This window comes from Nicotiana sylvestris, chromosome 9 (genome assembly GCF_000393655.2).
Source record: "Nicotiana sylvestris chromosome 9, ASM39365v2, whole genome shotgun sequence".
NCBI lineage: Eukaryota > Viridiplantae > Streptophyta > Magnoliopsida > Solanales > Solanaceae > Nicotiana > Nicotiana sylvestris.
The window spans coordinates 184,260,929-184,274,751 of NC_091065.1; the positions used below are offsets into that span (position 1 = coordinate 184,260,929).

The following is a 13,823-nucleotide window of genomic DNA, read 5'->3' on the forward strand; positions in this document are numbered from 1 at the left end:
CATCCGTGTACCTTTGATATGAACTGCCTCATCATGAAAGACTGTGAATTAGATTTAATTACTTATAACTACTTTAAAGCACTGCCCCACAAAAAAATATTTAAAATTCAATTTATAAATTTAATATGTTGGGGTCGTATTGGCACGAGCCTTCACTATGTAGTAGTATATAAGAGTCATGGTTTTGCCATCTGTGGAGAGCCGAAGACGCTTCAATTTGATTCCGGATTATTTTTTTTCTTTCTGCGGTAACCCCTATCACAAATTTCTGATCATATTCCTCCCTTCGTAGAAGATTTTGTTGCTAAAAATCCATCGACTTTTATGGAAGATTTTCAATAGAAGTTTTTGTTTATCTATGTCTAGGGATGTCACACATGGGAAAGAGGTTCCAATGCCAGAATTTGAGGGTCAACAGAGTTTGTGGGAAGGAAGGTTCTAAAACAAGAGGAATGTTGATGGTGATTTGGTGATGTCATCAGTTTTTTGTAGTCTGAAGCACTTTACTGACTTGAATTCATAGATATATAACTTCAATGTTACGGTATACTTTTTCTACTTTTCTACTTGGATTTTATTTTCTATAGTTGCTACTCTGAGTTTCTTCCTTGCCTACAAATCATTTGGTCTTGATCCTAGGGATCAAATATTTTTTGCCCTAAAGAGATAGCATATTACATTGCTTGGAACTTTAGCACTTTCTGCCAAAACTTGATATATCCGCCTTTATTTAGCTGGGAAGAGGAAAATATTATCTAGAATTAAATGGCATCTCTTTTGCTTAATGTTTTACCCATCACATTTGAAAACGCGTAATAAAAATCATTACATTTTTGGTATAGTAATTAATACATGTGCTACTTTTCGTATAACAATTCTCTAAGAAGAAAGAAATTTACGTTTGGCGTGAAGGCTATACAACAACAACATATCCAGTATTATCCCACACCGTAGGGTCTGGGGAGGGTAGTGTGTACGCACACCTTACCCCTACCTTGTGAGGATAGAGAGGTTGTTTCCAATAGACCCTCAGCTCAGGAAAGTAAAAGCACCACATTAATGAAAATAAAGACAAGAAGGGACAATATCAAAGAGCCATATACAAGCAGGATATGAAATTACACTCCAACAATTCTGTCTTGGTCTTGCTCAACTTGAAACCTTTAGATTCCAAGATCCGCCTGCATATCATTAATTGCGCATTCACATCGTCTCGCATCTCATCAATCAATACAATATCATCTGCAAATAGCATGCACCACGACACCTCCCCTTGGATGTGGCGCATCAGTACGTCCATCACAAGACCCCTGATGTAACCCCATCATAACCAGAAAATGGCCTGAGTCCCTACCCACCGTACTCACTCGGGTCTTTACTCCATCATACAAGTCGTTAATCAACCTAACACAGGCAACAGGTACACCTCTAGCGTCCAAACATCTCCACAAAATCTTCCTTGGAACTTTATCGTACGCCTTTTCTAAGTCGATGAACACTATATGCAAGTCCTTCTTTCTCTCCTTATACTGCTCCATCAATCTCCTAAGAAGGTGGATGGCTTCTATAGTCGAATGTCCCAGCATAAACCCAAATTGTTTCTTGAAAATAGACACACTCATCCTCACCCTTAGCTCTACCACTCTCTCCCAGACTTTCATAGTATACTAATCAACTTGATACCCCAATAGTTATTGCAATTTTGGCTATCACCCTTGTTCTTGTATACAGGAACCATCATGCTCTACCTCGACTTTTCGGGCATCTTCTTCGTTCTAAAACCGACATTAAATAACCTAATGAGCCACTTCAAGCCTGTCTTGCACGCACCTTCCAAAACTCCACCGGGATTTCATTCAGTCCGGTCGCTTTGCCCCTACTAATCTTACACATAACCCTATCAACTTCATCAACTCTAATACGCCTACAATACCCAAAGTTACAACGACTCCCGCAGAGTTCCAAATCACCCAGTACAATGTTTTTGTCCCCTTCCTCATTCAAGAGACTATGGAAGTAGGTCTGTCATCTCTGATGGATAAGCCCCTCATCCAAAAAAACTCTATCTTCTTCGTCCTTGATGCACTTCACATGGTCCAAGTCATGCGCCCTCCTTTCTAGTGCCTTGGCTAACCTGAACAACCTTTTATCCCCACCTCGGCCCTTGAGTTCCTCATACAAAACGATTAAAAGATGCATTCTTGGCCGCCATAACTACTAGCTTTGTTTCTTTCTTAGCCAAATTATAATGGTCCCTATTCGCCCTCTTCTCCCATCGTCTACACTTTCCACTAGCTTCAGCTACGCTGCTTTCTTAGTTTTCACTTTTCCTTACACCTCTCCATTCCACCACCAGCCTCCATTGTGACCACCAGAGTAACCGTTTGAGACCCTAATACCTCTTTTGTGGCTTCCCTAATACACTACGCAGTCGTGGCCCACATACGCTCGCATCCCCACTACTCCTCCAATCCCTCATAGTCACCAGCTTCACCCCCAACTCCTGCGCTTTAGCTTCCGTCAAGGCTCCCCACTTGATCCTATGTTAGCTATACATTTGCCTCTTCTCGTACTCTCAAGGTCCATGACCAAGAGCCTATGAAGGGTCAGAGGTTCTCACTCCGGATGACCTTGCTATATATGCAAAGACCTCTATAGGACTTCTTGCAGAGTAAATAATCAATCTGATTCTCGACCACCAAACTCCGAAAAGTGACCAAGTGCTCCCTCTTCTTCAGGAAACTCAAGTTTGCTATCACCAAATCAAATGCTCTAGCAAAGTCCATTTTGGCGTGAATGTTGTGTGGTCGAATTAACTTGTACTTTATACTGATGTCTCCCTCTATTAAAAATATTTGCATTGACAAAATTGTCATTCATAACAAAGAAGTAATTATGTATCTATTTTATAAAATGAGTATTTGTTTATTATTTACTACTTCATTTTATTTGTTTTGTTACCCTATGTTGTATTTGATGTTCTTTGATGCTATGTAGTTGTGGGTAGAATTAGGCATAGGTTTGACTTTGTATCCTGTTTCTCTTGTATGAACTGATGACACTTATATTAGACTACAATATGTTATTGATTTATTTTTAATGACTTTCAAGCTTCTATTGCCTTCTTGTTAGGAAGTATTGAAAGGGAAATAAAAAATTAACTCAAAGGTCAACATTAATACAAATTCTACTATTGAGTAGTTCAATTCATGGTAAAAGTCATCAATTAGATAGTACAGTCAATTAAGCTTGAAGTAATCCATAGAATTAGAATCCTAGTTTCTCCTCTTCCAACTTGTGCAGTAAAATGCGTGCATGTGTTGGTTTTGGTTGGAGTGAGTTCTTTGGCTTGTTAGAAATATAGAGTTTTATTCACTCTAGATTTTAGGTTGATTTGGGATCTCCTTGCTGAAATTTTAGACTTTTCCTTTGTTTGATAAACAGTACTGTACTTTTAAAAAATTTCTGGAGGTTAGGAGTGTATGATGGATAGTTTATTTTTTAAATGAATATTTTCTCAGAGTAAAGAATTGATGAATTCTATCACCCTTACTTTTGTTTTCTTTCTAATTTACCCACTAAAATGACAGGGAGGTACATGTTAAGTTAAATTTCAAGGTTTCAATGATGGCAATATTCAATTACCTTATTTCGCAGGAATCATCAAAAGGAAAGAAAACCAATGAGAAGCTATCTATAGATGTGATTGTTAAATCAATAGACTTGAAGAAGGAATCAAAAGTCTGTACATCTACTCGGCCTCAATCAAGAAAATCATATTACTAATCAAGGAGTCATTGCCAGCAAATATTTAGTATCCTTAATTAAATCTCATTCAAAGGCTTGATTGTCTCGTAAAAAAAAGTTGTGACAAGAAAAGTCATGATCGAATCTGGCCCTTCCCAAGAGCAGGATTCGAAGAGGCACCCTTTAGGTCAAATACTTTTAATGATCTCGTGCCTCTATTTTTGGTCAAGGCTCAATGGCTTTTTTCCTCTCCTATAAGAAGGCTGCTAAGATCAATTGGAAGACTTGCACAATTATACACATTGTTTTCTAAGTCTCTCCACTTCTTAGCCTAAACATTGTGATCTAGAATTTACTAGTGTCTCAAAAAATAGGAAGAGTTAGAACAGAAAAGAGAGTTGTGTCATTTATAGAGATTCACTGTTGTTGTACTTTGTTGGTGGTGAATGAATCAAAACCATCCTTGTTGTAATACTTTCAAGATCTAAAGGAACCCTTGTGACCGAAGAAAAATTGGATGTAAGTACCATACCGGTACCAAACCAGTATAAAATGTTGTGTGTCATTTTCTTTCTGTTTAATGTTATTTTACATTTTGCTCTCAATCTAGTCAACTAAAATCATCGTTAGTCTACTAATTTTTAATAGACCACAATTCACGCTGTGTGTATGTAGAGTGGTCATCTGGCTTTTTTGTGGGTCTTCACTCTTTCAGAGTTTGTCAATTTTTTTATTCGTATATGTCGCATGCTCTCTGTTTTTGGAGTAATTTATATATTTTGGTGATCTTTCAATTTTGAATTTCGAACTTGACTTGGGGATATGTTGAAGTTGAGTAAAAACTTGAAAAATAACAATAAAAGAACTATTAGTGGAGCAATGATAAATCTGAAGTGACTTAAGAGAAAGAATGAATATATAATTTGATCTTATAAGTAGTTTTCATTTTGAAAAGGAGGAAACGATCGTGAGTGTAGAGTAGTGCAATCTGCTCTTGTTCATCATCCGACTGCTGTTTTTTTTATTTTTCTGGCATATGGCCGGAGGAAAGCATAAGAATGGACAAGTTGATGGAAGAAATCGACGTGTTTTCAGAGTCGCTGGAAACCTTGTAGCTGCTTCAGGTGTTAATGAAATGCTAACCACATTCGACCTGTTTGTCGACCTTCATATATAAGAATTTTATATGGGTCTCTCTAATTGATACAAAAATTTCTTTTCATAAATTCTTTTTAGCTCATTAGCAGCAGAGAAGAAGGAGGTAAACATTCTTGATGGGTTTTCAATGTCTTTCTTATGTCAAGAACCAGATATGGACATTAAGTTTCTTGATCTAAAAAACTTACTATCAAGAACCAGATATGGAAAATGACACACTTGTTACACATTACAAATGAATGCATTCCAGCCTGGATTCCAGCTAATATGAACTGCTGCAAGTGTAGAAAATGAAGAAACAAGTCAAGGACCTGATTCCTTGTGTTTCCCTGACAGTAGTACGAAATTCAACTGTGCACAGCTGGAAAGTGACTGACATAGAAACATTGCACATAGTGCAGCAGTTTTGCAGTCACTTACCTTTGATCTACCCAGTGCTTACATCATTCAAGTGATATCAACAAGGGTGTATTAACAAGAGCATTATAATAAAATATCACTTGAACACTTGAGAATTCACTTCAAGCATTCAAGCCTTCTATAAATAGCGAACTCAATTCTCAAGAGCTTGAAGAACAAAGTTATACGCTATTACGGACCAACTCCTAAACCTAGTATTTTGTTGTCCTTAGTTGAGTTGTAACTTTGTGATTATTCTTATTGTAATTCCTAAATTGCTTAGCTAGAAGCGTTTCTTAGGAACCCCTTTGTAAACCCATAAACTTTCTGAGTTTGTGTTGGGACTAGAGTTAGTCATAAGTTGAAATCTTTGTAACTAGTGTATGACAAAGTGGCTTGTAATAAGTGTATCACAAGTTAGTTTATTTGAAGTCTTTTTAATTGATTCATCAAAAAGTGACTTGTAATAGAGTGTTTACAAGTTAGTGAAGTTGAAAGCCTACAAGTGTAGGTCGTGGTTTTTGTCCCCTTGAGTGAGATTTTTCCACGTAAAAATCTCGTGTCTCATTTACTTACTGTTTTATTAATATTATCAGTAGAATTTCATAAAGGACCAGGTACTCTATAATTTGGTGGAGTCATATAAACTAACAATTGGTATCAGAGCGGGTTCCTCCTACCAGGCTAACACCTAGGAAGGATCCGAATGGCTGCTCCACCAAATTTTGAAGAAGGTCGATCTACGTACAGACCACCTAGGTTCAGTAGGCAATACTCTGGGTGGTGGAAGACAATAATGCATGATTTTATCGTGGCTGAAGATTTTGAGTTGTGGGATGCCATATGTGATGGTCCTTACATCCCAACAAAGGCACTTGTAGAACTTCCATTCTCAATGCCAAAAACTAGAAAAGAATACACTGACGTAGACAGGAAAACTGTGGAAAAAAATTTTTGTGCCAAAAATATTTTGGTATGTGGAATAGGACCTGATGAATACAATAGAATTTTTGCCTGTGACAATGCAAAGGAGATATGGGAATCTCTGCAAATAGCACATGAGGTAATTACTCAAGTAAAGCAATCTAAGATTGATATGCTCACTACTGAGTATGAACTCTTTAGAATGAAGGACGATGAATCTATTCAAGTTATGCACACAAGATTCACCTCCATCATAAATGAGTTACACTCACTTGGTGAAACTATTCCTAGGAACAAGCTAGTGAGGAAGATTCTCAGTATCCTACCCAGTTCTTTTGAAAGCAAAGTAAATGCCATTACTGAAGCAAAGGACCTGCAAGAGCTGACCATAGATGAGCTAGTTAGAAATCTGAAGACCTGCGAGATGAAAAGGAAGATAGACATTGAAAGAAGAGGACCAAAGAAAGAAAAGAACCTGGTACTCAAAGCTAGTAGCAGTGACTCGAGTGAGGAGGACAGTGACATGGCTTACTTAAACAAAAGATTTGAGAAGATGGTAAGAAGAAATGGAGGAATACTGAAAAGGGGTAGCTCTAGCAAACAAAAGAACTATGATCTCTGCCATAAATGCGGAAAGCCTGGGTACTTCATCAAAGACTTTACTCTCATGAAGCAAGAGTACTCCAAGTAAAACCTTGAGAAAGAAGCCAAGAGGAACCTGGTTCCTCAAAAGGACTTCAAGATGAAGAGATCTGCTGACAATGTAAAACAAGCTCTTGCAGCATGGGAAGACTCCTCTAGTGAGTCTGAAGATGAAACTGATGCTAGTGACAGCTCCATGATGGCAGTTGAAAGTGAGGAGAATGAATAAGATTCAATTTTTGCTTTGATGGCCCAATCAGATGATGATGATGAAGATGACGACAACAGTGAGGTAAATTTCAGGGATGTAAGAGAAATCTGAAATCCTACTCTCCTAAGAAACACATGTCTTTAGCTAGTATATTGATTGATGCCTATCATAGTCTTTTGGAGGATAAGGATGTCTTGTCCTTAGAGCTAGGAGAAGCTGAACAAACTAGAGATGATCTGGTAGTATGTGTTGTTGATCTGAATGAAACCATTTGTGAACTGGAAAAAGAAAAATCAGTCTTAACCAAAAAAATTATTAACATAGAACATGAAAGAGATGACTTAGTGGTTGTAGTTGTTGGCCATAAGGAAACTATTGAAAACTTCATAAAAGAAAGAGAAGCCTTGATGAAAAGAGTGACTGAGATTGAGCAAGAAAGAGATGATCTCTTAGTAGTGATTGTAGACCTAAGGGAAACAATAGAGGGACTAGGGACTGAGTCAAACCTTAAAATTCTGGAAAAGGAAAGGAGATAGCAAGTGAGGAACACATTAGGCTTGAAAACGAGTTGAAGGCTATGAGAACTAGTCTGAGTGCTGAATCTGAGAAACACAAGTCCTCAGAAGCTAACACTGCCATGTACATTAATAATGGTGGAAACATGCAGGGAATAGGGTTCCAAAAGATACAAGAACATCTATGTTGTTGATTTCGAGTCCATACAAAGTGGTGATCTGAGTTGTCTGAAAGTTGTTGATGATGATATTGAACTCTGGCACAGAAGACTGGGGCACGCAAGCTTCTCTCTTCTGAACAAATTAATTCATAAGGAGCTGGTCCATGGTCTGCCCATGGCTAAGATTAATCTGTTGAGAAAGGAGAGAAATAGAAGATGCTTTGATGGTAGCAAAATTTTAGTTCAACATCTGAATATCCTGCTTTATGTTTTGTACTTTTGTTATAAATCTTTAAATATTAGTATTAGTAAATATAGAACTAATACTAGATTTTTAGCTTTTTGAATTGCTAAAAGCATTTATATGCCTTTGATATTTTGCGCCATACTAAACATTTTAGTTGAAGAATACTTCTTAAATCTGTTGGTCTATATATGGCTCATGTGAAAGAAAAGGTATTGACTAGCTTACTGACAGCGAAAAGCCCGAGTTTTTGAATTAACTATGATTACTTTGTTTGAAAACCAAAGTGATTTGTCGTGCTTCGTTTTGGCAACCCTTTGTGTTACCATTTGTATTCTACTAGATGGATTATTTCCTCAACTAAGAGACTGCAGTTTGAGTCTTTTTTCTTGTATATCTATATATGAGGCAGTTCTGTTTGTGGTTTTGACTTGTAGGATTATGATGGTGAAATTTGCTAAGATATTAAGCATGCTGGATATAGTCATTGACATTGTTGTTTCTGCTTTTAACTTCAAAAGGTTGTTTTGGGCATATCCAGTAGGATGTCGTTCAGTATTGGAAGACTGTAGAGGAGTTATCAGACTAAGAGTAATGGGAACAACAACATTTTGATATATTTCAGCTTCCCACTTCATGTACGAACTTTTTTATGGCACATGGAGAGTTGATTGCTTCACATACAAATGTTTTAATGATTGCCAAGCAGGAAAAATGTAAAATGTACTGTATATTGAAACCTTCCAATGGAAGCGTCGGTGTACCTTTGATATGAATTTCCTCATCATGAAAGACTGTGAATTAGATTTAATTACTTATAACTACTTTAAATCACCGCCCCACAAAAAAATATTTGAAATTCAATTTATAAATTTAATATGTTGGGGTCGTATTGGCACGAGCCTTCACTATGTAGTAGTATATAAGAGTCATGGTTTCGTCATCTGTGGAGAGTCGGAGACGCTTCAATTTGATTCTCGGTTATTTTTTTTTCTTTCTGCGGTAACCCCTATCACCAATTTCTGATCATGTTCCTTCCTCCGCAGAAGATTTTGTTGCTTAAACTCCATCGAGTTTTATGGAAGATTTTCAATAGAAGTTTTTGTTTATCTATGTCTAGGGATGTCACACATGGGAAAGAGGTTCCAATGCCAGAATTTGAGGGTCAACAGAGTTTGTGGGAAGGAGGGTTCTGAAGCAAGAGGAATGCTGATGGTGATTTGGTGATGTCATCAGTTTTCTGTAGTCTGAAGCACTTCACTAACTTGATTTCACATATATATAACTTCAATGTTGTGGTATACTTTTTCTACTTTTCCACTTGGATTTTATTTTCTATAGTTGCTACTCTGAGTTTCTTCCCTGCCTACAAATCATTTGTTCTTGACCCTAGGGATCAAATATTTTTTGCCCTGGAGAGATAGCTTATTACATTGCTTGGAACTTTAAAACTTTCTGCCAAAACTGGATATATCCGCCTTTATTTAGCTGGGAAGAGGAAAATATCATCTAGAATTAAATGGCATCTCTTTTGCTTAATGTTTTACCCATCACATTTTGAAACGCGTAATAAAAATCATTACATTTTTGGTATAGTAATTAATACATGCGCTACTTTTCGTATAACAGTTCTCTAAGAAGAAAGCAATTTACGTTTGGCGTGAAGGCTATACAACAATAACATATACAGTATTATCCCACACCGTAGGGTCTGGGGAGGGTAGTGTGTACGCACACCTTACCCCTACCTTGTGAGGATAGAGAGGCTGTTTCCAATAGACCCTCAGCTCAGGAAAGTAAAAGCACCACATTAATGAAAATAAAGACAAGAAGGGACAGTACCAAAGAGCTATATACAAGAAGGATCTGAAATTACACTCCAACTATTCTGTCTTGGTCCTGTTCAACTTGAAACCTTTAGATTCCAAGATCTGCATACATATCTTTAATTGCGCATTCACATCGTCTTGCATATTATCAATCAATACAATATCATCTGCAAATAGCATGCACCACGACACCTCCCCTTGGATGTGGCGCGTCAGTACGTCCATCACAAAACCCCTGATGTAACCCCACCATAACCAGAAAATGGTCCGAGTCCATACCCACTGTCCTCGCTCGGGTCTTTACTCCATCATACAAGTCGTTAATCAACCTAACGTAGGCAACAAGTATACCTCTAGCCTCCAAACATCTCCATAAAATCTTTCTTGGAACTTTATCGTACGCCTTTTCTAAGTCGATGAACACCATATGCAAGTCCTTCTTTCTCTCCTTATACTGCTCCATCAATCTCCTAACAAGGTGGATGAATTCTATAGTCGAATGCCCCAGCATAAACCCAAATTGTTTCTTGAAAATATACATACTCATCCTCACCCTTAGCTCTACCACTCTCTCCCAGACTTTCATAGTATACTAAGCAGCTTGATACTCCAATAGTTATTGCAATTTTGGATATCACCCTTGTTCTTGTATACGGGAACCATCGTGCTCTACCTCGACTTTTTGGGCATCTTCTTCATTCTAAAAACGACATTAAATAACCTAATGAGCCACTCCAAGCCTGCCTTGCCCACACCTTCCAAAACTCCACCGGGATTTCATTCGGCCCAGTCGCTTTGCCCCTACTCATCTTACACATAGCCCTATCAACTTCATCAACTCTAATACGCCTACAATACCCAAAGTTACAATGACTACCGCAGAGTTCCAAATCCCCCAGTACAATGTTTTTGTCCCCTTCCTCGTTCAAGAGACTATGAAAGTAGGTTTGTCATCTCTGATGGATAAGCCCCTCATCCAAAAAACTTTATCTTCTTCATCCTTGATGCACTTCACATGGTCCAAGTCACGCGCCTTCCTTTCTCGTGCCTTGGCTAACCTGGACAACCTTTTATCCCCACCTCGGCCCTTGAGTTCCTCATACAAAATGATTCAAAGATGCAGTCTTGGCCGCCATAACTGCTAGCTTTGTCTATTTCTTAGCCAAATTATAATGGGCCCTATTCGCCCTCTTCTCCTCATCGACTACACTTTTCACTAGCTTCAGCTACGCTGGTTTCTTGGTTTTTACTTTTCCTTACACCTCTCCATTCCACCACCAGTCTCCATTGTGACCACCAGAGTAACCATTTGACACCCTAATACCTCTTTTGTGGCTTCCCTAATACACTACGCAGTCGTGGCCCACATAGCGCTCGCATCCCCACTACTCCTCCAATCCCTCATAGTCACCAGCTTCACCCCCAACTCCTGCGCTTTAGCTTCCGTCAAGGCTCCCCACTTGATCCTATGTTAGCTATATATTTCCCTCTTCCTCCCCTTCTCGTGCTCTCAAGGTCCATGACCAAGAGCCCATGAAGGGTCGGAGGTTCTCACTCGGGATGACCTTACTATACATGCAAAGACCTCTATCGGACTTCTTGCAGAGTAAATAATCAATCTGATTCTCGACCACCAAACTCCGAAAGGTGACCAAGTGCTCCCTCTTCTTTAGGAAACTCGAGTTTGCTATCACCAAATCAAATGCTCTAGCAAAGTCCATTTTGGCGTGAATGTTGTGTGGTCGAATTAACTTGTACTTTATACTGATATCTCCCTCTATTAAAAATATTTGCATTGACAAAAATGTCATTAATAACAAAGAAGTAATTATGTATCTATTTTATAAAATGAGTATTTGTTTATTATTTACTGCTTCATTTTATTTGTTTTGTTACCCTATGTTGTATTTGATGTTCTTTGATGCTATGTAGTTGTGGGTAGAATTAGGCATAGGTTTGACTTTGTATCCTGTTTCTCTTGTATGATCTGATGACACTTATATTAGACTACAATATGTTATTGATTTATTTTTAATGACTTTCAAGCTTCTATTGCCTTCTTGTTAGGAAGTATTGAAAGGGAAATAAAAAATTAACTCAAAGGTCAACATTAATACAAATTCTACTATTGAGTAATTCAATTCATGGTAAAAGTCATCAATTAGATAGTACAGTCAATTAAGCTTGAAGTAATCCATAGAATTAGAATCCTAGTTTCTCCTCTTCTAACTTGTGCAGTAAAATGCGTGCATGTGTTGGTTTTGGTTGGAGTGAGTTCTTTGGCTTGTTAGAAATATAGAGTTTTATTCACTCTAGATTTTAGGCTTATTCTCCTTGCTGAAATTTTAGGATTTTCCTTTGTTTGATAAACAGTACTGTTCTTTTAAAAAATTTCTGGAGGTTAGGAGAGTATGCTGGATAGTTTATTTTTTAAATGAATATTTTCTCAGAGTAAAGAATTGATGAATTCTATCACCCTTACTTTTGTTTTCTTTCTAATTTACCCACTAAAATGACAGGGAGGTACATGTTAAGTTAAATTTCAAGGTTTCAATGATGGCAATGTTCAATTACCTTATTTCGCAGGAATCATCAAAAGGAAAGAAAACCAATGAGAAGCTATCTATAGATGTGATTGTTAAATCAATAGACTTGAAGAAGGAATCAAAAGTTTGCAGATCTACTCGGCCTCAATCAAGAAAATCATATTACTAATCAAGGAGTTATTGCCAACAAATATTCAATATCCTTAATTAAAGCTCAGTCAAAGGCTTGATTGTCTCGTAAATAAAAGTTGTGACAAGGAAAGTCATGATCGATCTGGCCCTTCCCAAGAGCAGGATTCGAAGAGGCACCCTTTGGGTCAAATCCTTTTAAAGATCTCGTGCCTCTATTTTTGGTCAAGGCTCAACGACTTTTTTCCTCTCCTATAAGAAGGCTGCTAAGATCAATTGGAAGACTTGCGCAACTATACACATTGTTTTTTAATTCTCTCTACTTCTTAGCCTAAACATTGTGATCTAGAGTTTACTAGTATCTCAAAAAATAGGAAGAGTTAGAACACAAAAGAGAGTTGTGTCATTTATAGAGATTCACTGTTATTGTACTTTGTTGGTGGTGAATGAATCAAAATCATCCTTGTTGTAATACTTTCAAGATCTAAAGGAACCCTTCTGACCGAAGGAAAATTAGATGTAAGTACCATACCGGTACCAAACCAGTATAAAATTGTTGTGTGTCATTTTCTTTTTGTTTAATGTTATTTTACATTTTGCTCTCGATCTAGTCAACTAAAATCATCGTTAGTCTACTAATTTTTAATAGACCACAATTCACGTTGTGTGTATGTTGAGTGGTCATCTAGCTTTTTTTGTGGGTCTTCACTCTTTCAGAGTTTGTCAATTTTTCTTTTATTCGTATATGCCGCAAGCTCTCTGTTTTTGGAGTAATTTATATATTTTGGTGATCTTTCAATTTTGAATTTCGAACTTGACTTGGGGATATGTTGAAGTTGAGTAAAAACTTGAAAAATAACAACAAAAGAACTATTAGTGGAGCAATGATAAATCTGAAGTGACTTAAGAGAAAGAAGGAATATATAATTTGATCTTATAAGTAGTTTTCATTTTGAAAAGGAGGAAACGATCGTGAGTGTAGAGTAGTGCAATCTGCTCTTGTTCATCATTCAACTGTTGTTTTTTTTATTTTTCTAGCATATGGCTGGAGGAAAGTATAAGAATGGACAAGTTGATTGGAAGAAATCGGCGTGTTTTTTTAGAGTCACTGGAAACCTTGTAGCTGCTTCAGGTGTTAATGGAATGCTAACCACATTCGACCTGTTTCTCAACCTTCATATATAAGAATTTTATATGGGTCTCTCTAATTGATACAAAATTCTCTTTTCATAAATTCTTTTTTAGCTCATTAGCAGCAAAGAAGAAGGAGGTAAACATTCTTTATGGGTTTTCAATGTCTTTCTTATGTTTTGATGAC

General features: G+C 37.2%; 2 protein-coding genes across 2 annotated transcripts; one reads left to right on the forward strand and one right to left on the reverse strand.

Moving 5' to 3' along the window:
• Window positions 1–1,238: 1,238 nt before the first annotated feature.
• On the reverse strand, window positions 1,239–1,661 carry LOC138878697 (uncharacterized). The gene has a single exon (XM_070158382.1). The coding sequence runs from the start codon at window positions 1,659–1,661 to the stop codon at window positions 1,239–1,241; it is 423 nt and encodes a 140-aa protein (XP_070014483.1).
• A 4,349-nt stretch (window positions 1,662–6,010) lies between these two features.
• On the forward strand, window positions 6,011–6,919 carry LOC138878698 (uncharacterized). The gene has a single exon (XM_070158383.1). It carries the CDS (start codon window positions 6,011–6,013, stop codon window positions 6,917–6,919), a length of 909 nt encoding a protein of 302 aa, XP_070014484.1.
• The last annotated feature ends 6,904 nt before the right edge of the window (window positions 6,920–13,823 follow it).